This window comes from Equus caballus, chromosome 10 (genome assembly GCF_041296265.1).
Source record: "Equus caballus isolate H_3958 breed thoroughbred chromosome 10, TB-T2T, whole genome shotgun sequence".
NCBI classification, from domain to species: domain Eukaryota; kingdom Metazoa; phylum Chordata; class Mammalia; order Perissodactyla; family Equidae; genus Equus; species Equus caballus.
Genome location: NC_091693.1, coordinates 44427497 through 44455017, shown reverse-complemented (window position 1 = coordinate 44455017; position 27521 = coordinate 44427497). Strand labels below are relative to the sequence as shown.

Sequence of the window (27521 nt, the reverse complement as noted above, 5' to 3'; positions counted from 1 at the left end):
ACTTCTTTTTAAAATTTTTACCCCTTTTCAATTGTCTGGAAAGTTGTGAAGTTTCTTGCTATTTAATAAGTCCAGCTTTGAAAAGAGTTAGAGCTGTATCAATAAATAATACTGAGATAGGAATATCCCCAATTCACGAGCTTATTCCTTCTGAAGACCTTTTTATTTTGTATTGCCACAAAGTCAAAGGTCCTTTCCTGAAATTTTGTGCAGGATCCCTTGTTAGCTTTCTTTTTACTTCTTAGCATGGCCATAAACTTCTCCTTGTTTGAAATTAACTCAATTTGTTGGCTTTGATGATACATATACCTTGTTTTGACTTTAAAAATTTTTCACTCCAAAAAATGACATCCTTAATTTACTTATTAGTATAGAAAAATAATTAACTCTTACAAGTTTGATCTATATTATAAACTGTTGAACAACTTAGAACCTTTCTTACCCTGTGTTAAGAGTAGTATGTGCCAGGTCTTTCAGTATTTTTTGCAACTCTTTTTAGGCTGTGAAAAGATACTTCCTAGTTAAATAAGAATGATAAATTCCACATATTATGCATCCTCTTCTCAGAGATTGTCGGTTTGCAATAGCATGTTTGAGTTCTGAGAACTCAAATGCTGAGTGAAGAAACCTGTTTTATTTTGTTTTGCCTAGAGTTTCTTTTCTTTTCTTTCTTTTCTTTTCTTTTGGTGAGGAAGATTGGCGCTGAGCTAGCATCTGTAGCAATCTTCCTCTATTTTGTATGTGGGATGCCGCCACAGCATGGCTTGGTGAGTGGTGTGTAGGTCCACACCCAGGATCCAAACCTGTGAACCCTGGTCCACCAAAGCAGAGCACGTGAACTTAACCACTACGCCACCAGGCCGACTCCTTGCCTAGAGTTTCTTAAAACCATTTGGACAAGGATTGCTATTTTTGCAGAATCTCAGTTAACATACTATATGGCACAAAGTTCTGAGAAACCCAGTTTCTCAGATGTTTCTGATCACTGAAGGATGTAGTGACACTTTGACCAGAGGAAAGTATAATAATTAAATAGGATTTGTGCTGCATAAAAATCAAGGTTTTGGGTTTTTTAATTTTTTTTTTTTTTTTAAGATTGGCACCTAGGCTAACAACTGTTGCCAATCTTCTTTTTTTTTTTAAGGATTGGCACCTGGGCTAACAACTGTTGCCAATCTTTTTTTTTTTTTCTGCTTTATCTCCCCAAACCCCGCCTGTACACAGTTGTATATCTTAGTTGCAGGTCCTTCTAGTTGTGGGATGTGGGACGCCGCTTCAACGTGGCCTGACAAGTGGTGCCATGTCCGCGCCCAGGATCCGAACCCTGGGCCGCCGCAGCAGAGCGTGCACACTTAACCACTCGGCCATGGAGCCGGCCCCTGGTTTTTTAATTTTGAGAGGGTTTTAGAGAGAAGAGGGATTTTGATCATTTACCCAGAAATCTGGAACATGATCTGTTCTGGAGTTTAGCTAACAACTATAAAAAGAAATGAAGCATGGTAATTTAGAAGATATGTAAGAGCAGACATAGTCTGATAAGAAATATATTTTAATAATATGTATCTATGTCTAGAAAACCAAATAGGAATTTATTATGCAAATCAATTGGAGTATGGAAATATCACTCATTTTACTGATAAGACAGTACAGATCTTTTTTTCTTCCTACCACTTGCGCCAGCATCACTTTTTGATGCACTGTCTTGTTTTTTCTTTCCATTGAGTGGATTAAAGAATAGAATATATGATCTGTCTGCATAAATGCATTACGGAGATCTATAGGCCCAGACCTCTGGCTCTGTATTTCACATGGGGTTTTGGAACAGTACAGAGGTTATTGTTCCTGCTGAATTTTGGAATGAGACAGAAAATGTACTTCAAAAAGTTAATGGAGACTTTTATTTTTACAAGCATCTACTTATTCTGGAAGTTTACATTTGGCCAAACTGCTGGTTTTAAAACTGAAGATAGGGGATAGAATCCATTACAATAGTGTTTGACTGGGTCATTCTTAAAGACTTAATGCTCTTCCAAATTCTCATTAACCTGGTCTCCGAGGACAAGAGTGCAAGAAGAATGCATTAGTTACTGAACTTTCCTGTTCTTTCTTCATAGGTAGATTCATTTTGGACTGTAATTATTCTGAGGTTTAGAAAATTGTCGATGAGAAAAGGAGGAAATGGTGGGTATTTCTGGGAGAATGATTTCAGGGAAAAAGAGTCAATTTAAAAAAGAATGGCTATATTTTGATTTCTGCAGTGTCTTGGGAAAATTTTATGATATTGTTTGACTGGTTCTTTATACCTCCCCTGAAGCAAACTAATAGAGCAGTCTCAAGGCTATGGAGTCTATAGACTGTGAAATCCAAAGGTATGCCAGACTTTATGGCAGACAAAGCATTTAATCAAAGCTTTCTAAGAATGTTCCTCAAGTGTTACAGTTAGTATTCCTATTCCTATGTTACCTGCATATGTAATTTTTTATAAGCAAAAAAATATGTATCAAGCACAAAAATAGAGAGAGAGGTTTTAGAATATAGATTAATCAGTAACAAAGATAATCAGATCAGGACTATTTATTCTCACTGAGTATTTTGAGGTCACCCTCCCTTTACCCACGTGCTACAATTACACCTATCTGAATATACACACATATCTAAGGAAAAGACCCATAGATAGTCTCCAGTCATTGCTTACTCAGTCATAGTTTCTTATATCCTGAAGCTTAATCACAACCCTTGTGATAAATAAGGAAATGACACTGGGCAAACAATAGCTGAGGTTTATTGAGTGCTAATATGCCAGGGGTTGTTCAAGGGCTTATGTTAATTTAATCTCTCAAACCTGTGAGGTAGGTACTATTATTATTCTTCCCATTTTAAAGATGAAGAAACTGAGGTATAGGGAAATTAAATAAACTGCCCGAAGTCCAGAGGTCACAAGTAGAGCTGGGATACAAATCCAAGCAGTATGATTCAGCAGAGGCTGGAGTTCTAATCCATTCAATTGTGATAGAAGTGTGAGTTCTCCTTGAAGTAGTGCCTGGGATAGAGTTGAAGTATGAGAGGTGTATTGGGGGTTACGCCTGTGAAACATAAACAGAGAAGGAGAAGGATTGGGTGGGGAAATCCTTCAGACCTTAATGCTCATCTGAGAAGCAGAAGTGGGCAGCAATTCAAGATACAGTAAATCAAGATAGTGTGACATTGGTAAGAGACAATAGAACAATAAAACAGAATAGATCAGTGGGAAAGAAAAGCAAATCCGGAAGTAGACCCATGTATATATGGTTAATTGATCCTAGATAAGGTACCAAGTACCAAGGTAATTCAGTGGGGATAGGATAGTTCTTTCAAGAAATAGTCTTGGAATGATTAGATATCCACAAGGAAAAAAAATGAACCTTAACCCTTATCTCACACTTACCCCTCAAAAATTAACTCAGAATGGATCATAGACCTCAATGTAGAACTAAAACTATAAAACTTTTAAAAGACAATATAGCATACATTGGGTTTGGCAGACATTTCTTACAGAAAGCACAAGTCATAAAAGAAAAAATTGTTAAATTGGACTTCAGCAAAATTAAAAACTGTTGCTCTTCAAAGGACACTTTTGAGGAAATGACAAGGTAAGCCACAGATTGGGGAAAATAGTCATAATACATATATCTGATGAATGACTTCTATCCAGAATATATATATATATATATATATATATATATATATATATGTAATCTGTTACAATTCTATAATAAGACAAAGAACCCAGTTTTTACAATGAACAAAAGATTTGAAACAACACTTCGCAATGATCACTATGCACATGTAAGCCCATTAATCATCAGGGAAATGCTAATTAAAATCACAGTGAGATACCATTACACACTCATTAGATGGCTAAAATTAAAAAGTCTAATGATAGCAAGTGTTGGTGAGCATTTGGAGAAACTGGAACTCATACTTGGCTGGTGGGAATATAAAATGGCAGAGTCACTTTGTAAAACTGTTTAGCAGTTATATTCCTATAAATATGTATATAAGTATATGTTTATATACTTCTCATACTACCAAGCAATTTCATTCCTTGTTATTTTCAAAAGAGAAATGAAAATTTATAAATATTCATAGCAGCTTTATTTGTAATATCCCCAAACTGGAGTCAACCCAAATGTCTGTTGACTCAAATTTCTAGATGTCACAATATGCCCAAATAGTGGTAGAGCCATATAATGAGATACCATTCAGCGATAAAAAGGAACTATTAATTTATGCAACAACATGGATGAATCTCTCAAAATCATGCTGAGAAATGGAAGCCAAATGTAAAAGGTTTTATTTATATTATTCCATTTATATGACAATCTATAAAAGGCAAACCTAATCTCTGGTGATAGAAAATAGATCAGTGGTTGTCTGGGGCCAGTGTTGGGCTGCGGATTGACCAGAATGGATACAACAGAGTTTTTTGGGGTGTTGTGAACGTTCTATATCTTACTTGTAGAGGTGGTTACACAAGTGTACATTTATCAAAACTAATCAAATCATTGACCTAAAATGGTGCTTTTTATTGTATGTAAATCATTAAAGTTGATTTTAATGAAAGCAAGGCACAGAAAAAGTCAGCCTAACAAAACTATTACAGTACCTCATCATTTATCTAGGTGGCTTTATAGATTTTGTTATTTATTATTCAATAATTTAGATTTTCCAGTCACTTTCTTTATTTTCTCTTTTCTAAAGAACATTCCACCTTTTGGCAGTTTCATTGTTCAGTATAAAACCAGTGGAGTACGAAAAACAAAAAGAAGAATGCAACATTTGAATTGGTCAGTTAGGCTCTTTGAGGAGAATGTTCAAACTATTGGCTTGTTATGAAAGGTTATCAGTTATCATGTATCTGTGTTCCTGTTCCCAAAATATTCCCCAATGGATTATCAGTGGTGAAGTGTATCACATATATACAATATTTATGTGTATACGTAAAAAGAAAAAAGATATGAGAAATTGATTCAGTATTTCTCTTGACCTTATTTTATCAGTCTAATATTGCTCACAAGTGAGAATGGAATTCCAATACTCTTACAAACATGACCATAATTGTCCTTCTTCAGAGGTTATGTTTCTTGCACATCTATGGAAAACAGGTGGACCAAAATATTCCCATCTGGACAATGCAAAATGTATACACCTTGTCATGGGTATGTGCCTCATTCGTACTCGTAGTTTCATTCAGAAATCTCTCAGCAAAGAGGCTACAACTGTTCTCCTTCTGGACTGCACTGAGAGCAGAATTATCAGATTTTTATTTCCTCACTTTTACTAATCAGATTAGTAACAGAGTAAGACTTTTCATAACCTGAATATTTTGCATAATAATAGGTGGCCTGGGTTGTTAATCTGACTTCTGTTGAGTATATTTTTCCACTTCTTTTTATTAATTTAGAATTTTAAAAGGAGTTCTCAGAAGGGTAGTGGAAAGACTCAGAATTTGAGCCAAAACACTCAATTTGTAGGTGAAGAGGCAGAACTCCAATCCAGGTAATTAGATTGCAGGCCTTGGGATTATTAACTTCATTTTAAGTGTTCTTTTCTGTAAGTGTTGTTTTAGCATAGAAATTACTTGTGTTGGCTTATATTTCTCAGTGATACTAGAATAAAATTATTAGTTTACAAATGATAAATTATCATACTTCCATACATCCCTGTAGGAGTAAACTCGGTAAACTACCTAAAATCACCCGTCCATCACAAAGATAGCTTTGTTAATCAGATTTCAGAAATATGTCAGTTTAGCAGAGACAGAATTGCGTTCATGAAAATTTAGATGCAAATATAAATGGACTTGTTAATTCAAAAAAGTATCAGAATCATTTAACAAAGGGTTTAATCCAAAGGGAAGTCAAAACAGTTCTTAGAACTACATCATGTTTTGTCCTGTTTAAACTTTGACATTAGTCCAGATGATTGTGTCAGAGAGGCCAGATTTGTAATTCACATCCGATTTGTGCCTTCAGCTATTTCTAAATGTATGGGTCTCAGATTTTTCTTGAATAATATGCATAGATTTCTACTATTCAGTGTCATAAGAATGGATATCATCTTTCAAAGTTTTTATTTTAAGTATTATACATGCAAAGTCCTTTTTCATTTTGCTTTGATTTTCAGGTTTCACTGTAAAATAATGTGATTGATTTTTTTAAACTAAGATGCGAAGGAGTGTTATCACTTCCGAAGTGATACCCCGGAACTCTGTACAGGGACTACGGCTCGTGTTCACAGTGCTTTGGGAATACCTCTTTGAAGATTATCTTCAGAACCTGTAGCAATTCTTTTAAGTATCGCAATGATGGCGTTTAAGAAAAATCCTTTGAGGCTGATATTGATTCTTGAGAATAGTCAGAATGAGAATATTGATCCCAGGCAGCATTTGGATCTTGTTCTTGTTCACAAAATATTTGTTCGAATCAATTATTGCTATTTAAGAAAGAGGGAAGAAAATTATCTACAAGTTAAAACTATAAAGCAATGAAACTTATTTTAAACACACTTTGCAAGTAGCTGAGCAGTTGTAGCATCACTGAATAGAGACATAGTCTGAAGGTCTGTACTCTGAAGGGTAGCATTCATATTCATTCGAGTATGTAAATTCTGACAAATTTCTCTGAAAATTTTCTGTATTTTTATAGCCGGAAATAAGTTGGAAGATATTTTCCCACATCAAAAAAGCCTGCTGGCAGCATAAATGGCCCCGCACTTGGCCTTTCTGGCTTCTCTCTTAGGTGGCAGTACTCCCTCTGTCTGCTCCTGTAATCTTGGGTATTACTTAACCTTGCTGGGCATTACGTGTTGCTAAATGGTGTCGAGGGACCTTTCTAGCTCAAAAATTTTGTGACTCTGATAATCTACAGCAAAATAACATACAATTCTCTTTGCTGCTCAAAACTTGATCCCTAGTGTTTTGTGGAAGTTGATGGCTTTTAGAAATAAACAGTTTGATCTAGACTAAATTGAGAGGGAGACATAGATTTAGTGATTTAAATTACAGCAGTAAATGAGATGATTGAGGTTGGGGATAAGGTAATTACTGGAACATGCATTTGAGGAGACCTTTAATTCTCTATGGAAAGTTTGCAGATGGAGTTTATAAAAGCATTTTCTAAATTTTTTATATGAAGCCGTTCTGGCATGAGAGACTGTGCAGACTAGAAATGGCAGATCGAAGTACATTGCCTGTTGAAGCACAGATCAGTCCTTTAGAGCCCAAGCTGCCCTGAGGATTTGGGCGTGTACCCAGGCTACCTTCAACTCTTAGAGACCAGGATGCAGCCTTCCCCATCCTATATACTCATCTCCCCTCACACCACCTTTGCAGTCTATCAGGTGGCTTCCAGACATAATTCTTAGAAAATCTTGCTTTAAGTTATTGCTATACTTGGTCTCCTGTTAAAATGTAAAAGTAACTTGTCATTTGTCTATTTCCATATACTCTTTCACATACTACATGCTTTTTTGTACTTCATGTTTTGTGTTTCATCTACCTTAAACTAAACTCTCAAAACTCCCCTCCCTCTCAAACCTTTCCACGAGGCCTTTGGAAAGCTATCCTTAACAAATGGCTGTCTTACATCCTCAGTTCCTCACTGGATGTTCTGTTTACCTCCTTGCTTTACTGAATCATGGCTCTCATTTAACACCTCCACTTTTCCTATAGTGCTTTCAAATGGTAATCCTTATTGATCCCCACAGTGTTTTAGAGTTGGGAGATGAGATCAGTGTTGTCTCCCCTCTGTCCCTGTCAAACTATTAGTACTCCATCCTTATGTAAGCACCCCCGCCATTTCTTTGATGTTTATGTCCATTAGGTTTGTCACATATCTATCTTATCCCAATTTCTTAACTACTCTCCCCTGATTCTTAGCCATTTTCAAAGTCTTGATCTCAACCCACTTTAATTTCCACTTGGATGACCTTTCCTTGGACACTGGCCTTTCTTGTTCTTAAGATCTTCATTTCTAATGGCCTTTAGTACCATATCACTTTAGATACCCACTCATGGGCCTTATCTTCACCTGTACCTGTTAAGACTGAAAAACTAAAGTCACACACCTTGATTTCTCATGACAACTTTCTTCGCTTGTATATCTCACAGGTCACTCAGAAGCAGGATGTCCAAAACTGAAATCATGATCTTCCTTACCAAACCTGCTGCTTCTCCTGAGGTTTCCTATTTTTTAATATCTCCATCCTCTACCAAGTTGCCCAAGCCAGAAACTTGAAATTCATCCTTGGTTTCTTCTCTCTCATCATCTACTTCTCTTCACCTAATATTGTCAGTTCTGTCTTAAACATTTCTGAAATCCATCTGTCTCCTTGTCCCCATTCTTGTTTCCAGATGCAGGCCTGGAGTTTTGCAGCAGTCTGCTAAATAAATTTCCTACATCTAGTCCTGTCCCTCTCAAATCCATTTGTCACCCTGACTGCACAGGGTTCGTCTAAAATGCAAATTGATTGTGTCACACTCCTGTGTAGTGTCCTATGCTTAGGATGAAGTACAAACCCCTTTACACAGATTAGAGGCCCTGCATAATCTGGCCCTGCTTACCCCTCTAGCCTTAATTCTTATCTCTTTCCCTTCAAACCCTGTGATTCAGTCATAATTTATTTTAGTTTCCCGAAAATGCCATTTATTTATTTAACTCTAGGCGTTTGAGTGTATTCCCTCTGCCTCACAAATTCTTTCCCTTCCTCTTAACTTGGCAAACTCCTCATCCTTCAGGCTTTAGCTTCCTCTAGAAAGTCTCTACTAATCCCCTTAATTCTGGATAGGTGCCTCTCCTCTGTATTGTGGCATCCTGAATTTCCTCTATCATAGCATTTATCACACTGCATTACAATCTCCTATTTATGCATCCTTCACAAGACTGTAAGCTCTGTGAGGGCAGGAATGTGTCAGCTCACCTAGAACAATTCCTGACTCCTAGTAGGTGCTCAGTATATTATTTGGTAAATGAATAAATAAGGGAAGAAAAGAAGGACAAGGTTTCTTTTTGAGAATAGCAGAAGATACGGTTAGATCAGATCTTGTTACATAGGACCTGCTGTTAAACAGCATGACAACATTTTTTATTGTGTAAATGATACTCAGTGGGGAGGAATACAAAAGCAAGGAGACTAATTAGCAGATTGCAGTACTACTGCCATCATGTGGTCCAAAGAGCCTGAACTTGAATCGAGGCACAGTTAGTGTGAAAGACGTATCAGAAGGCATAACAGAACTTGACCACTAGCATGTAAGGTAGAAGGAAAATAAAACATGATTACAGCGTGTTGACATTGGCGGTGCCAGTGATGCAAATGGGAAAAGTTTGGATAATAAGTTTATAAGGAAAAGATTCAGAATTTCTAGGAATTTTATGTTTACATGTTAAAGTCATAAGGGAAAAATTTTGGAGGCAAGAAGTAATTTTTAAATATTTTTTCTAAAGTCTGTTAAATACCAACTTGAGTTATAAATGCAGCTTCAGAATTTGTTGAATATTAAGGAAATCACAATCTCACAAGCTCTCTGCTATTTTTTTGAGAAGCAGGCAACACCCAAACAAAATGATTCCATTTGACTTATGATTCCCTGCTTGCCCTTGGTAGAAAAGCATTGTGATGTTTTTTGATGCTATAGATACTTTTACAGATATCCATTACTGAGTAAGAATGATTGACAATATATAAAAATATTACCTTAAACATTTACTCCTCATTTAAAGAAAAAAAAAGATTCACAATGTAACATTTCTCCAACTCTTTCTGGAATATCATTTGACAACATAGAGTTGGAGTTTCTCTGAAAGCTCAGCAACAGCGATATAGACTTAGAAGTCATTGTCTACATATGATTGCTGAACCCCTAAGGATAGGTGAACTTGATAAGGGAAAGATTATAGGGGGAAAAGAATGAAAGAATGTATGATTACTGCTGAATCTTTATAATCTCCACTGTCACAGAGAATAATAAAGAAGTGTCAGCAAAATATAATAGAAGGAATGGTAAAAGAAATGAAAGGAATATCTAAATGTTACAAAATAATGCAGAAGTAAAGTAGCGGGAACTGGAGCCATAGTACAGTTAGTTAACAAAGGAGTGAACATATTTCTCCTCTTAACTCTTAGCTACAAGGAAGAATTAAATTTGAATGGTTCTTGGCCAGAGAAAACTTCATTCAACTTCAAATTACTTATCCTGGCATTCGAGACTATTCGTAAACTTAGCAACCAGCGTTGATGTTCTGAAGTTCCCCAAATGTCCTCAGTGTCCTCCAGAGCAAACTGTGACACCTCTATGATTTGATTCCCTTTCCTACTCCTTTCCCCATTTGAATCCTACCCAAGGGCCCAATTTAAGCCTCACCTAATTCATGTGGTCTTCCCCAAACCCTGTAGTGATCTCTTTGTGTACACTGATTTTGCTTTTCATTTGAATCTTCTTTAAATTAAATGCTTATATCTTTTGTCTTCCCAGTGAGACTGTAAGCATTTTAAGGGCAAGATCCATGTTTCCTATTTGCTGCTCAACTCTTGGTGCACCCTCACACCTCAGTTACATTATTCAAAATGAGTAATTAGGAAGAAATTATCTCTAATTGTATCTGGAGCGACCGTGCTCTAGATCTTGAGTGCTTCATGCACCATGTGTATAATAAATCCTAAAAAACCATTTTACCCAGTCTCTTGGGGAAAATCCAAATGTGCCTGGTTGACCTGGTTATAGTGAATTCTTGCTAGTTTATAATCAAAGAAAGACTAATGTTTTCACCAATATCTGCCCATATACTTCCTATAATAAAAATGCCTAGTATAGTAAATGCATACAAATGCTGTCCTGCTAGTTTTATGATAAAATTAGAACTCTCTTATTTTTTCAGTGCAGTCCTTTACTTTGTCGATATACTGTTCGCTTCATTGACTTGATTATGATGTTGTGCCCTGTGGAAGCCAGTATATACAGTAGTTAAAACCGTGGCTCCTGTGAGTCAGTCGAGACCCTCCCACTTATTAGCAGCATTAACTCAACGGTGGCCCTTAGTCTCTCTGAGCTCCAGTTTCTTCTTCTGTAATGTGGATAACAACACCTCTTCTCTGGGTCACTGAGAGAATTAAGTGAGATAATCCCTATAAAGTATGGAACACAGTGCCTGGCACTCTAGAAGTGCGATAGGTAGTGATTAGGCACGGTAATAAGGTTTTCATCTGATTTAACAATGCCACAAGAGAAAATTCTCTGCAATTTTTACACATTAATTTTATGGGTGGTATTTCTGTCAACTTTTAAAACCATTTACACCCACTATTTTATGTGCTATTTTGATCATAAAATAGTAGGTTCTTTTCATAGTTACGTAGAATTGAATTGGCTAACTTTCTTGTGTTCCATTACTTATAATTTCATAGTGACAAGGCTGGTTCAACCTGAAACAAAATATCCTTTACATGGCTTTCTTTTATTATATGATGCAAGATGCTTGTATCACAGAATGGATTCAGGATGCATCCCACTAACTCTTTAAGAGTCAAATTAGAGTTAACTACCAGGTAAAGAAAAGTCATGAAGTTAAAACTGATATGCAGTATTTTCCAGAGGATAATTCTAAAATAAACTTATGGAAATGATAAGGTATCTTCTGCGCCTTTTTACTACCTATGCCTATTCCCAGATTTCACTTAAAAAACATTATAAATTTGCAGCCTGACCACATTGTGTCCTAAACACTGAAGGCAAACCATACTGTGGGGATTTCATTTTAACCACAGAGAAATTGTAACAAGTCCAAAACCAAAGGACCAAGTAAGCAGTAGATCCGGGAATAGAACTGAGAAGGCTCTGATTCCTCCTCATACACTGAAACCACGGCTTCTGCTGCTTCTGAATGTAATAACAGATCTTCTCATGCTGCTGACCACCAGTGCACGACACACCAGGAACAGACCGTCTGAGGGTACTGTCTAAAAGCATGCAGCCTTTGCTTTCTGACGGCCTGCTTAGAAACCAGAGAAGCAGCGAAGATTATTCACTGATATTTATGTTTGGGGCAATCAGTTGCTACCACAAAGTTTGTTTCTCTGCTAAGGTTATTAAAAAAAGTACTAATTTATAACCATAGAAATGCTGTTACTCATTCTTAGTACTATTTTAGTAATTTTTAATAAAGCTAGCTAAAGGGTTTCCTAGAATGGCATCGTATATATAAGGAGCATAACAATTTTATGTTCCTTTTAAGAATTGATCCCCCTAGACTTTACTTTTAAACTTTTGCTTTTTTTGCCTTTAGTTGATTTCCAGAGCACTGAAATGGTTGTTCTGAAGGATTTGTCCTGCTGTATTGTTGCTGTTTGGGGAATAAATTTGCCAGACTGCTCACTCTGTCATGCCAGAAGAAGCCTTATCCTTTGTGTTACTATTTTACAGGGATAAAAAAAATTTGTATTTACTTATATTTTACTGTTTTATTATATCATAGACCTTCTTTCTGGGATTATTTTCTTTCTTCCTGAAACTTCCCTTTAGAAGTTCCTTTAGTAAAAGTCTTTTGGTTGTTATTTATCTAAAGATGTCTTTGTTTTAACCTTACTCTTGAAGAATAGCTTTGCTAGATTTGCTATTCTAGGATAACGGTTATTTTCTCTTAAGCTTTTGAAGATATTATTTGACTTTCTCTGTCTTCTATTGTTGCTATTAAATAATAAAAAAAACTAGTGATGATAGAGTACTCATGTGCTGGTCTTTGCACACTAAGCACTTTGGTTTATCACTTCATTTAATCCTGATACATTTATGACAATATGCCACTATTATTCTCATTTTGTCTAGTGGAGAAACAGAGGCACAAACAGTTAGGATACAGAATAAGTGAGGAAGACCCGATTTCATCCCAGGAGCTCTGATTCTAGAGCCATTTTTAACACACTGCCACAGCCAAGCAAATACTTAAAAAGAAGAATGAGAGATAAATAACATTAATAAACATTAAAGTTATTTTACAATATAGTAATTAAAACGGAGGGCATTTTTTTCTGGATGGAGAGATGAGTAGACTAATCATTACTATTAGACCATAATTACTAAGTAGTATTAACATGCTGTGTTTGTTTTCTCTTCTATAAAATGAGAGCAATAACAGTACTTGCCTCATAGAGTGGTTGTGAAGAATAAGTGAGTGTATACATACACACACATATAACTTAAAAGTGAAAAAATATTTGTTGTCATTAGCAGTATTAAAATAAAAGAGAAAAGCATGGAAACCAACCCTACTGTGGATCAGAATATAGTATCTGATTACAGTGATGGAGGGGAAAGGATGGACTGTTAAATAAATGGTGCTGGCATAGTTTGGTGCAGTATATAGAAAACAGAAATTTTGATGTATCTTTTTAAAAAAAATCTACATCCAAACAGTAAAAATAATACCAGACATAGAGGGTAACTATTTTCTAAATCCATGATATTGTTAGAAGAAAATTTTTTTTTTTAAAGATTGGCACCTGAGTTAACAACTGTTGCCAATCTTCTTTTTTTTGTTTTTCTTCTTTTTTCCTTTTTTTCCCTCTTTTTCTCCCCAAATCCCCCCAGTACATAGTTGTATATTTTAGTTGTGGGTCCTTCTAGTTGTGGCATGTGGAACGCTGCCTCAGCATGGCATGATGAGCGGTGCCATGTCTGCGCCCAGGATCCGAACCAGTGAAACCCTGGGCCGCCGAAGCGGAGCGCCTGAACTTAACCACTTCGCCACGGGGCCGGCCCCATAAATTTTTGATTAATAGTTAAATAAATGTATGTGGAGAAGACTGTAATAAGCATACCATCAAGGGCAGAAACTATAAATTAAAAGATGGAAAGATCTGACTACCTAAAAATTTATAATTCCTTTTGTAAAAACAAAGAACACTGTATAAATGAACTGTATAAATGATCAATGGCATAGTATACTTGAGTGGGGAAACTTTATGCAACATATGTAACAAAAGTTAATGTTCTTAATATGTAAAGAGCTCATATGAAATAATATAGAATTGGACCATTAATAATAGAGAAATGAACCAAATAATGTGTAATCTTCCAGAAAGAATTACAAATGACCAAGAGACATAGGAAAAGATTCCAAACTTCACTAGTAATCAAAAAAATGCAAATATAAATTGAGATTCCAGTTTTCACTTGTAAATTTTGGGTAATTATAGAAGATAGTCCAAGGACAAATACAATAATATACAAATAACCACAATAGAAGACAAATAACTGACTTACAAAGTATTTTCTTGGATCAGAAGAAAGAGAGAGACCTCATCTCCGTTGTGATATCAGGACGTAGTGGTTTGAGACTCTGAATAATGGGCATAATATTGACAAGAAGTGGGAAATGAGGGAAAGTTTATTGCCCTCTCTTCTGAGAAGTTCGGTCATGGGAGGGAAGAAAGATAAGTAACTATAGATTGGGTTTTGTCCTGGTCAAGGGATGTGGTTTTAAAATCAAGGAGTCCTGAGAATCCTTGGAGACAGGAATGGGCCAGTGGAGAAGGAGAAATTGAAGCTGTTAATATAGAGAGGTAAAGTTGAAGCAGCAAGATCCGTAGGGAAATCAGAAGCAAGGAGGCAAGAATACTTCTCAGAAATAGAAGAAAAGAAGTAGATGTACGAAGATTTTTAAATTTTTAAGCATGGAGGAGAACTGAGAAAGCTGATTGTTCTCACTCAAGTTGCATTAATCTTAGTGAGGTAGTGACTGGTAAGAGATTCAGTGCTCGTGGGACAAGGAGAGTGGAAAAAGGTTTGTAAAAGCTGCTTTGGGATCATGTTGGGGACCAATAAGCGATGAAAACAGATACTGCAGGCCTTGACTGAGGGCCTGGCTGAGACTCCACAGCGTGGATTTCTGTGCGAAGTGGAGTGCGGGAGTTATTCAGAGTGAGGGAGAGCAGGGGGACAAGAGAGTCTAGCGAGGTGGCGAGTGTGCCACTGACATAACTGTGTGGCATACAGAGGTGAAGCTAGGAAGAGTGAATTGGGAGGAAAGGTCTCTGACACGTGGAAATGTACGCTTTTATATAGAAAAACTTGTTGAAACTGAGAGTCAGGAGTCTTCCTTGGTTTTGGAAATGTTCTATGAAAATGATTGAGTTTAGATAAGAGATTTAGGTTGGACATACAGAATAGGTAATCTACAAGAAGGTGTGGGTTTAAGTCTTAAGGAGACAGACTTCACCATGAAGAGGTAGGGCCTCCGTGGACTTTAAAAAACCAGACCTCTGCCCTGCAGCTTTGTATTAACTGCTGGTTTGCAATGCAGTGTAGCGCCTAAAGGCTATTCAGTCTTTTCACTAGTTTATTATTCTGGTTAATTTTTATAAAACCTTTCTATTGTATGGGACCTTATTTTTAGTCTTGGAACTTGGTGTTTGTTACTCAAAGGTATATGCTTAAAGGTATATATAATAATCTGTAGTATGATAGGAAAGAATCATTTATAAACTCAAAGCTTACTTGAACTGTCAGACTGCCATATCATCAGGCAGATCTGAGTGCCAGTCTCCCCTCTCCAGTTTACCAGGTGCCCAAGGCTTCCCTCATCTATAAAACTGTACCTTGATATTAAATGAGAAAATATATAAAATACATTCATCCAACAAATATTTGTTGAGCACTTGTATGTACTATGGGAATATAATGAGTTTAATTTTGGATCTTCCCGTTTGAAGTACATTCAGATAAAATTATCCAGCTGGCCATGGGATATACAAGTCTGAATTTCACAGAAGCAGACTAGAAATGCACATTTGGGAGTCAGTGTATATAGCTGGTGATTCAAACCATGAGTATGATTGAGATTCCATCAGGATACACACAGACACACACACACACACACCCATTTGCAGTAGGCCAAGGACAGAGTCATGGGAAACACCAATGTTTAAGTGGTAAGGATTCCACAAGGGAAAAAGAATAAATGCTCAGAGGTTTAGGAGAAGGCGTAGAAAAGTATGATATCACAGAAGTCTAGAGAATGAAGTTTCAAGAAAAAAGACAAACAGAAGTAGTGGCCAGGCAGCAAAGAACTCTAATAAATTAAGGATTGAGAACAGTGTTCATTGGATTTTCAGTCAGGAAATACTTTAACTTTAGAACAGTGATTCCAGTAGAGTTGTGAGGGCAGAAGGTAAACTATACGGGATTGAGAAGTAAATAAGAGATCAACTGTGAACTATTATTTCAGGTACATTAAATGGAAAGGATAGAAAAAAACATGGGATCAAGAGAGAACTTTCTCTCTTTAATCAGAGATTCAAACTCAGTTATCAGATAAGAGGAGGAACTTGTTGATAAAAAGGAGTTGTAAATACAAGAGAGGAGCTGGTTGAGAAGGAAGGGGTGAGAATGTGGGCACCAGTGGTAAGTTACCTTTAACAGGAAGAGGAGCACCCTGTCCACTGATGCCTAAGGAATGGAGCCAAAGATAGAGATGGGGTGAGGGACAGAACAGCTGAGGGAGATCATGCATTATGCCCTCACCGTGCCAGACGGGGGAGACAAGTGCAGAGGTCAAGATTTAAAAGGCCTGGGGAAGGTTAGGATTAGCCATTGGGTGTAATAGAAATGGAAGCTGACCAAGGGCTAATGAAAGGATCACAACTAGGGTGGCAGTGGGAGTCCAGCCGAGGACGGAGACCATAAATCTGTTGTAGCAAGGATGTTCATGGCCATATGGCTTTCCCTGGCAGCTCTCAGATACTTGGGTTATCAATAATGTTAGTTTTCCTTCCCTTGGATGGATAGGTGGATGCGTGATCATGTGAATAAAGGGTCAGACAAGTAAGGTAATATCAGAAATAAAATTCCACTGTGTATACTTCAAAGCTCAAAGCCTTTCAGTGTTTGGCCGTGAATGTAGAACAAAAGCCAGAATTCTAGACTAGAATTTTGGGGTTTCCAGCATAAAATGCTGACCTTGTCTTTCACTATATCCTTGCATGTATCACCACATTAGAGCCAAATAGGGCTTCTGTCCATTTTTTGAAGAATTTTTTCTTTCTCAATTTTCACCGCAGTTATTTTGCTTCTGCTGTCTACTCAGCCTGTACAATCCTACATCTTTACTTTTGAAATCATAACTATTTATTTATTTTTATTGCAGTAACATTGGTTTATAACATTCTATAAATTTCAGGTGTACATCGTTACATATTTTGATTCTGTGTAGATTACGTCATGTTCACCACCCAAAGATTACTATCCATCGCCACACACATGTGCCTAATCACCCCTTTTTCTCTCCCCCGTTGCCCTTCCCCTCTGGTAACCACCAATCCAATCTCTGTCTCTATGTGTTTGTTTGTTGTTGTTATAACTATTTATTAAAACTTAGTTCATTTGCTACCTGGTCTGTGAGCTATCTGTGCTTTTAACATGTATCATTTCTTGTTTATGCCACTTTTACATTACTTTTCATTTATTTTGTAATATTTTAGTTTCCACTAAATTTTAAATTCCTTGATGATAGGGACCACATATTTGTCCTCTTTGTATTATTTCACAGTGCCAACACAATGCTTTTTCTATAGTAAGCATGCAGTAAATATTTGCTGAACAGACATTGCATTACATATTTATACTAAGTAGCAAGATAGGAACTTCAAAAGAAAATAATGTTTTGCCTTTTCTATAGGTTAATTTTAAAGGTTTATTTTTAAATGTTATTTCATTAACCTCTTCTAATGTGAATGTTTTATCCCATAGGTATGGCATGAATTGCCTTATTCAGTTTGAAGACTTTGCCAATATAAATGCATTTCGTCTCCTGAACAAGTATCAAAACCAGTATTGCACATTCAATGATGATATACAAGGTAATAAAACTTTTATTGCATATAGATCGAGAACTTATTGTCCTGTAATTAGTTCATAATGGTATAATGCTTCAAATTCAGTAAGTATATGCTAGATATCTATGAAATGCCAGGGATTATTCTTGATGACTTAATGCATTATTTCTCGTTTAATTTCGTATATTTGAGGAAAGTACTCTATGACTCTAGAATGTACCATATTATCCATGAGCTAGAGAATGAGCTCCCTGAAATCTGTAAAATCCTCAGTGATTATGGCTAAACAGAGAATGAAATGTATGAAAATATATTGTTCATTGTTTAAAAATAAGAGCATAATACTGCTCTCTTCAGCCTTTATCTCAGTCAGCCACGATTTCTAAGCTTCACTCCAACAAAAGCTGCAGTGTATACAAGGTACTGCATTTTACTATTTGTCTTTTTTTTAATTGAGGTAACATTGGTTTATAATATTATATAAATTTCAGCTGTACATCATTATATTTCTGCAGTGTATACAATGTACTGCATTTTACTATTTTTCTTTTTATTGAGGTAACATTGGCTTATAACGTTATATGAATTTCAGGTGTACATTAGTATATTTCTATTTCTCTGTAGACTACATCGTGTTCACCAAAGACTAGTTACTGTCCATCACCATATGCATGTGCCCTATTATCCATTTTGCCCTTCTCCCTCCCTGTTCCCCTCTGGTAACCACCAATCTAATCTCTATATCTATGTGTTTGTTGTTGTTGTTTTCTTCCACTTATGAGTGAAATCGTATGGTATCTGACTTTCTCTGTCTGACTTATTTTACTTAGCATAATACCCTCAAGGTCCATCCATGTTGTTGCAAATGGCAAGATTTCATCTTTATTTATGGCTTAAAAGCATTTCATCGTGTATATATTTTACATCTTCTTTATCCACTCATCCATTGGTGGGCACTTAGGTTGTTTCCAAGTCTTTGCTATTGTGAATAATGCTGCAATGAACTTAGGAATGCATATATCTTTTCAACTTAGTATTTCCATGGTTTTTGGATAAATATCCATAAGTTGAATAGCTGGATAATATGGTATCTCTATTTTTAATTTTTTGAGGAATCTCCATGCTTTTTTCCCTAGTGGCTGCACCAGTTTGCACTCCCACCAACAGTGTATAAGAGTTCCCTTTTCTCCACATCCTCTCCAACACATGTTATTTCCTGACTTGTTAATTATAGCCATTGTGATGGGCATGAGGTAATATCTCATTGTAATTTTGATTTGCATTTCCCTAATAATTAGTGATGTTGAACATCTTTTCATGTGCCTGTTGGCCATCTGTATATCTTCTTTGGGAAAATGTCTGTTCAGATCCTTTGCCCACTTTATAATTGCATTGTTTATTTTTTTGGTTGTTGAGTTTTATGAGTTCTTTATATATTTTGGATATTAACCTGCTGTCAGCTATATCAAACTAAAAAGCTTCTGCACAGCAAAGGGAATCATCAACAAAATGAGAAGGCAGCCTAACAATTGGAGAAGATATTTCCAAATCATATTTGTCTTTTTTTTTTTTTTTAGGAAGATTAGCCCTGAGCTAACATCTGCTGCCAATCCTCCTCTTTTTGCTCAGGAAGACTGGCCCTGAACTAACATCCATGCCCATCTTCCTCCACTGTATATGTGGGACGCCCGCCACAGCTTGGCTGCTAAGTGGTGCCATGTCTGCTGCCAGGATCCTAACTGGCCAACCCCAGGGCGCCAAAGCGGGATGTGTGCACTTAACAGCTGCGCCACCAGGCTGGCCCCTCATATTTGTCTTTAACTGACTGTAGATGCTTAGCTACCTGCTTTTGTCTAAGTAACCTGTTTGGTTTTTTTTTTCCCTCTTTAAGCCCTTCTTTTTCAGTCCTCTCTAGATCCACACCCATCGAACCCCTTCCTCCCATCTGAAGCCTTGCCATGAGAATCTTACTGATCCTGTTCCATTAAGGGCAGGTGGAGGGAAGTGCACAGGCAGAGATCCTAAGGAGGAAGACCATAATGAGTTTCAGCAATTTGAGAGAAGATCACAAATGGCTTCCATTTCACTAATTCCAGTGGCCACTTTTCAGTGTTTATCTTACTTGAATTCTCAGCAGCATTTGACATGGTTGACCTCACCTTCTTCCTTGAAATACTCTTTTATTGACTTCCATGTCACAGCACTCTGCTGACTTTCTTCCTACCTCTTTGGACTTTCACTTTTTTTTTTTTTCAGATTCATCCTTTTCTGACTAGCTGTTAAATGACAGAACACTTCAATACTCAGTCCCAGGCCCTTTTCTCTGTGTTCTATTGTATCCTATTAGATATATACTCCAAGGCCACACATTCCATTAACGGATTAATATCTCTAGCCCAGATGTCTTTGAATTCCAGGTCCGTATACCATTTGGTAATTTAAAATCTCCCCTTGGATATCTCAAAGTTATCTCATATTCAACCTCCCCAAAATCAAACTCTTATTTCCCCACCAAACTTGCCCTTCTTCCAGTGTTCTCCTTCTCAGTGAATTCCTCATACCTCTTCTTCACCTCTCCCTACCCACTACAGTCTGTCATTAAATCCTCCTGATTTTCTATCGTAAAGATCTGTGTCTTCCGTAGATTTTCCTCCATTATCCTAATGTAAGTTACTATCATCTCTCCTAAACAATGGATATTTTCCTAAGAAATCTTTCCGCATTTACTCTTGCTTCCCCTTCTTGTCTGTTCTCTGAGTAGTATTGCTACAATTTGCCAGATCTAGAACTAGGTGCTGAGGATTTAGTGGTGAACAAGCCAAGGTTTTCTTTTTGGTATAGATATCTAGTTATATCATCCCTTCCTCAGAATACTTTGATGGTTTCCCCCTGCAGTGGGGATAAAGATCAAAATCCTGAATTTGGCTAAAAATGCATGGTCTGATTCCTACCTCACTCTCCAGCCTTGTTATTTTTCCCATTCTAGCTATAGCAGCCTTTTTCAGGTCCAGAAATGAGCCAGGCTTCTTCCTATTACAGCGTCTATCCAAATGCTGATCCCTCTTCCTCGAATACTCTTTCCTCCCCTCTTCAGATCTCATCTCAGTCATGACATTCCTCAGAAAAATCTCCCAGATCCCCATGTCTAGGTCAAAGCTACCTATTATAGGCTTTCATAGCACTATTTATTTTTCCCTTGCGGCACTTATCACAGTAGCAGTTTTATATATTTATGTAACGTTAAAAATCAATGTCTCCCACCCCGCTAAATTTTAAGCTCTGTGAAGGGAGAGGACCATGTCTGATTTGCACATCACCGTATCCCTTATCGTTAACACAGTGCCTATTCCATGGAGGATACTTAATGTTAACGGGATGAATGAGTGTAATATGTCTAAAGCAAGGACTGGCGAACTACGGCTTATAGGTCAAATCCAGCCCACTGTCTGTTTTTGTGAAATTTTATTGCAACACAGCGTGTCCATTTGTTTATGTGTTGTTTATGATTGCTTTTTTTGCTGTAACAGCAGAGTTATGTCTGGAACAGACACCATATGATCACAAACCCTAAACTATTGACTATCTGGTCATTTATAGAAAGAGTTTGCTGAGCTCTGGTCTAAAGGATTGCGTTTGCAAGAGTTGGTGAGAGTTGAACTAAGGAGTTAGGTTGGCTGAAGTGGGTTTGCATTTTGGAGAGTTCACTCACACTGTTTGTGGTGTAGAGAATAGAGTGAATGGAGCAAATTTAAAGGCTGTTGTGGGGCTGGCCCCGTGGCCGAGTGGTTAAGTTCACGTGCTCCGCTTCAGTGGCCCTGGGTTTTGCCAGTTCAAATCCTGGGCGTGGACATGGCACCACTCATCAAGCCATGCTGAGGCGGCGTCCCACATGCCATAACTAGAAGGACCCACAACTAATAAATACACAACTATGTACTGGGGGCTTTGGGGAGAAAAAGGAAAGATAAAATCTTAAAAGCTGTTGCCTACATGATGATTGTGCCTTGTTCTAAAAAAATGCTGGTGAAGATAGAGAGAAATAGACAGATGATTGGTTGTTGATGGTTAAGGTGAGGAAAGAGCCAAGGTTAGAGCCTAGGTTTTTGCCTGGAAGAACTGGAGGAATGGCAGGGGGGTAACTGAGAAAGAGAACATGAGAGACATTCTAACATGTACATGTTAAGATCCTGGACTCTGGAGTCAGACTGATTTGCTTTGCCCCTTACTAGCTGTGGACTTTCATCGATTTACTTAACCTCTCTGAGTTTTAATTTTCTCATCTATAGTAGAAAATTATGTAATAGCCTCTATCTTTTTCTTTGAAACAAGGCATAGGACCAGAGGTTTGACGAGAATAAAGGAGGTCTGAGAGAAGTGCTGTAGAGAACTAGAGAGCCACTGACTGTGAAACCCAAAAGGCTTCAGTAACGGGTGCTGAGGATCCAGTTGAAATTGAATACCACAAGTATCTCATGACACCGGGCTGAGCAGCTTGAGTTCAAGAGCTTAGGAAAAGCCAAGGGTGAGATGGGCAGTTGGATTTATCTGTGCTGGATATTTTACTGTATTTGGTCAAAGAAAGAACGATGAGATAAGAGCTAAAGTTAAAGTGATGACCATAGCACTAAGCTGGTTAGGGAAGGAAGTGAAGATACAAGGATGGGTAAATAGCGCAAAAGGCCTAGATGTTCCCATGAGGTTAAAGAATAGAGATAATGAGGGTAATTGAATAAAGAACTGCAAAGGTAGGAGATTGTAACCCTAAGTTGAAGATACAATGTGTAATGATAAAGTGCCTTTGATGCCACAAACACAGGCTTTGTAGATCAGTGTCTCTGAGTCACTCATCAACTCAGTTTGCAGTGGTCTCTGAAAACACACCAGTCAACTGTTGATCAAATCTGTAATGTCCTTTCTTTAATATTCTGTATCTTTTGATTTTGTGGGTCCCACAAAAATGTCCATATATGTTAAAGACCAGTATTACATAGTTTTCAATAATTATACAGAATTAATAGGCATCAGAGTTCAGTTTAAGAAAGAGAATGTTAAGTCTAAATCATCAAATAGAACGAGCAATTAGGATTTAGGGTCAGAATTCCTATCAACTAAGTATGAGAATTTAGAGGTCAAGACCTGGGTTGCATCAGAATTAAAGTCAAGAGCACAGGAAATTTGAGGCAGATGCCACGCCAAGAGCAAGAGCACTCATGTGGAGTTGCCCTCGGGATCCACAGGATACTCCCCCCAGCAGGTCAGCAAAGCGGAGGCATTAAATAACTCGTTTGTCACCCCAACTAATCTGTCCTAAAATATAATCTGCACACTTATAGTCTACCTGTTTGCACGTAGGAGTTTGGAGTATATTACCATAGCCAACAAAAAGATAGTTTTGAGAAAAATAGGCCTAATCTCTCTGACTAGAGAGAAGTTTTGGCAAGTTATTGGGGTTCTGACTAGAAATGACTAAACCGTTTTGTGCATTTCTCCATACCAAAATAGTGTCCTTAGTAACACATTTTCCCCATATGTTTCTATTTTACCTTTTTAACCTTATGTTTTTACCATTTTGCCCACAAATGTAATACTTTCCCCACTGGGGGTGTAGAAATTGCATTCCAGTGCCAACAAAAATAAATATGTAACTATTACAGCCTTACCATGTAAATAAATGTTTTTATGCTGGACCCTTGGGAGAACTTTTTTTTTTTAACAGATGTGTTACTTAAAGATATTATTTTATGGAAGTATTTGATTTCAAAAAATACTTAAAATGTTACTATATTAGCGATCTAAAATAATCTTAATAGAAATTTTCGTTCAAAATTTATTTAGAACTTAATGCATTCTAATTATAAATTATTTTTAACTGGAAAAAATGTGCGAGTTAAATCTATTAAGAAATTGGACATTTAATTATATAATCTGGAGCCCATCAGAATTCAGCGAATTCAGATCAAAGGAATAAGGTCTCATCCTCTAGTCATTTAAAATTAGCTACGAAAAGAGATTTTTCTTCTCATTATGGCTTCTCTGGAATGGCTGTTCTCTAACATGACATCCTAAATGTTTTACATAGAAATTTTAGCCATAATAAACTAGTTTGATTGTTAAGATTTTTTAAAATAAGGTAAATGTAGCCTAATCTTATATTAAATGCTTTGATAATTGAAAAGATCAAAATCAGACATAGTAGAACAGACATTTCACAAAAGAAGGAATACCATTGGCCAGAAAACAAGTTTTAAAGTTTAACCACACCACTATGTTTTATTTATTTATTTATTTATTTATTTTTGAGGAAGATTAGCCCTGAGCTAACTACTGCCAGTCCTCCTCTTTTTGCTGAGGAAGACTGGCCCTGAGCCAACATCCATCCCCATCTTCCTCTACTTTATATGTGGGACACCTACCACAGCATGGCTTTTGCCAAGTGGTGCCATGGCAGCACCCGGGATCCAAATCGGTGAACCCCGGGCCGCCAAGAAGTGGAAGATGCGAACTTAACCGCTGCACCACTGGGCTGGTCCGTAACCACACCACTATGTTTTAAAAAGCATATTAAACAAGTGAGAAACTGATTTGCCCTATCAAGCTGGCGAAGATTTTATGATAATCCCAACTATTAATGATATTTTAAGAAAATGTGCACTCTCATACAGTGATGGTGGAAATATAAAAATGTAAATTGGTACCACTCTTGGGGAGACAATATGTGTCAAAAACTTTAGAAACATTCAGATCTTTGATTGAATAATTCTATTTTTAGACATTTATCCTGAGCAAATAAAGGGGTACAAAAGAAATGTATAAGGATATTTATTTATTGACTTTTAAAATTGAGATGTAATTGACATATAATATTGTATTAGTTTTATGCGTGTAGCATAATAATTTGAAATATGTATATATTGCAAAATGATCACCATAACTCTAGTTAACATCCATCACCACACATAGTTACAAGTTCTTCTTCTTGTGATAAGAACTTTTAAGATTTACTCTTTTACCACCTTTCAAATATACTGTACAGTATTAACTATAGTTACCATGCTGTACATTACATCCCCAAGACTTATTTATGTTGTAACTGGAAGTTTTGTACCTTTTGACTGCCTTCCTTCATTCTCCCCACTCCCCAGCCCCCTCCTCTGGCAGTCACTAATCTGTTCTCTATATCTATGAGTTGAGTTTTTTGTTTCTGTTTTACATTCCACAAATAGGTGAGATCGTACGGTATTTGTCTTTCTGTGTTTGATTTATTTCACTTAGCATAATGCCCTCAAGGTCCATCCCTATTGTTACAAATGGTAGGATTTCTTTCTTTTTTGTGGATGAATAATATTCCATTGTGTGTGTGTGTGTATATATATATATATCTGTATATATTTATATAGATATATGTAGCTATATATAGATATATATATATTCCATTGTGTATATATATATACACACCATATACACATTGTGTGTGTGTGTATATACATCTGTATGTATATAGATATATGTAGCTATATATAGATATATATACCATTGTGTATATATATACATCATATACACATTGTGTGTGTGTGTGTGTGTATATATATTGTGTATATATGTATAACACGTTTTTTCCATGGACACTTAGGTTGTATCCATGTCTTGACTATTGTGAATAATACTGCAGTGAACATGGGGGTGCAGATATATATTTTTGAATTAGTGATTTCATTTCCTTTGGATAAATGCCCAGAAGTGGAATTGCTGAATCATATGGGTAGTTCTATTCTTAATTTTTTGAGGAGCCGCCATACTGTTTTTCATAGGGGCTGCACCAATTTACATTCCCACCAGCAGTGCACAAGTGTTCCCTTTCTCTACATCCTCGCCAAGCCTTGTTCTTCTCTTTTTGACAATAGTCATTCCAACAGGTGTGAGGTGATAATCTCATTGTGGTTTTCATTCACATTTCTGTGATGATTAGTGATGTTGAGCTTCTTCTCATATACCTGTTGGCTATTTGTGTATCTTTTTTGCAAAAATGTTTCTCAGATAAGGATAGTTATTGTAATGTTATTATTTATTTATTTATTTTTGAGGAAGATTAGTCCCGAGCTAACATCTGCTACCAATCCTCTTCTTGTTTTGCTGAGGAAGATTGGCCTTGAGCTAACATCTATGCCCATCTTCCTCTATTTTATGTGTGGGATGCCTGCCACAGCATGGCTTGATAAACAGTGCATAGGTCTGCACCTGGGATCCAAACCAGTGAACCCCAGGCCGCCAAAGCGGAATGTGTGAACTTAACCGCTGCACCACCAGGCCAGCCCCTCTAATGTTATTTCTAATAGCAAAAAATCAAGAGCCCTTTAAATATCCAAAAATAGAGGTCTGCTTAAATAAACTGTCATATATCCATACTATGGAATATTATAACTATGCAAAATATTTTAAAATATATTATTGACATGTAAGAGATAGTCACAAGATATTTTAAGTGATAAAAAGTATGTTGAAATGGTAAGCATGGCATGAATTTTTTTCTGAATTAAAATTTTCTCGAATTTGAATAGAAGTACAGAAAAAATTTGTAAGACTATACATCAGAATATTGAAAATGATTATACCTAGACAGTGGCATTATCAGTGATTTTTTTTTAGTCTGTCTGGATTTTAACTGTTTCATGCATTTTCTACAATAGGCATGATTTGTGATGAAATTTTTCAAGTGTAAAGACAGCAAACTGAGTTGTTGAGCCTCAACACAAGAATAGCTAAAGTATACTCTTTCATTACCCAGTTTACTTAATACCGAAAGCCTTCTGCTTCTATTAGCATTCTTTTCAAAGTGATATTGTTGTTAGTTTATGTTGTAATTTGGGATTTGCTATCATCTCTTGTAAGTGGCATTCTTCATCATGTTACAACTTATTTGATACCACTTCTATGACAAAATATTAGATATAACTGTAATGCACAGATAAGTTATACAGAGGAAAAAAGAAAATAGTATTCTGACTACACTTACTCTTTCGTCTTACTTGTAGATTTTTCTAAGTTAATACTCACTTGATTTGACATAATTGATATTCCAAAGCACTTTGTCCTATGTGTAGATTCCATAATTGCTATTCCAGTGCATTCCAGATATCTTTATACTAAAATGCAAGAAACTATTTAGACTATTTTGTTATATTAGAATTTGTTTCATCAAATATTTATTGGAAAAAGCAGCACATGAAATACAATGCAGGAATGCTTTGTTAAATATTCTTATTACAAAAGAATCTAACCTAAGAATTTTTGAAACATCGCTTTGCTTTACTAATGATGACACCCAACCAGTTTGTAAAAGGTCATCAGAGTTAGAACAGCTTCTTCTCCTGTGTCTTCAACCTCTTTCTCTCTGCTGCCTTCTTCCCATTAGCCTATAACCATGTTTAAATTGCTGTAATTCTTAAAATAGTTGCCTCCGGGGCTGGCCCCGTTGCCGAGTGGTTACGTTCGCGTGCTCCGCTGCAGGCGGCCCAGTGTTTCGTTGGTTCGAATCCTGGGCGCGGACCTGGCACTGCTCATCAACCCACGCTGAGGCAGAGTCCCACATGCCACAACTAGAAGGACCCACAACGAAGAATACACAACTATGTACCAGGGGGCTTTGGAGAGAAAAAGGA

The 27521-nt window shown here is 36.7% G+C and overlaps 1 protein-coding gene across 5 annotated transcripts in view; it reads left to right on the top strand.

The window, feature by feature from the left end:
* Window positions 1-27521, top strand: part of ME1 (malic enzyme 1) — a 252844-nt gene that overhangs the window by 191512 nt on the left and 33811 nt on the right. For all 5 annotated transcript variants that reach the window (XM_070225215.1, XM_070225218.1, XM_070225214.1 and 2 more), the window contains one exon: window positions 17780-17889. In XM_070225215.1, the coding sequence (XP_070081316.1) occupies window positions 17780-17889 (110 nt within the window). The remainder of the gene's footprint in view (window positions 1-17779; window positions 17890-27521) is intronic.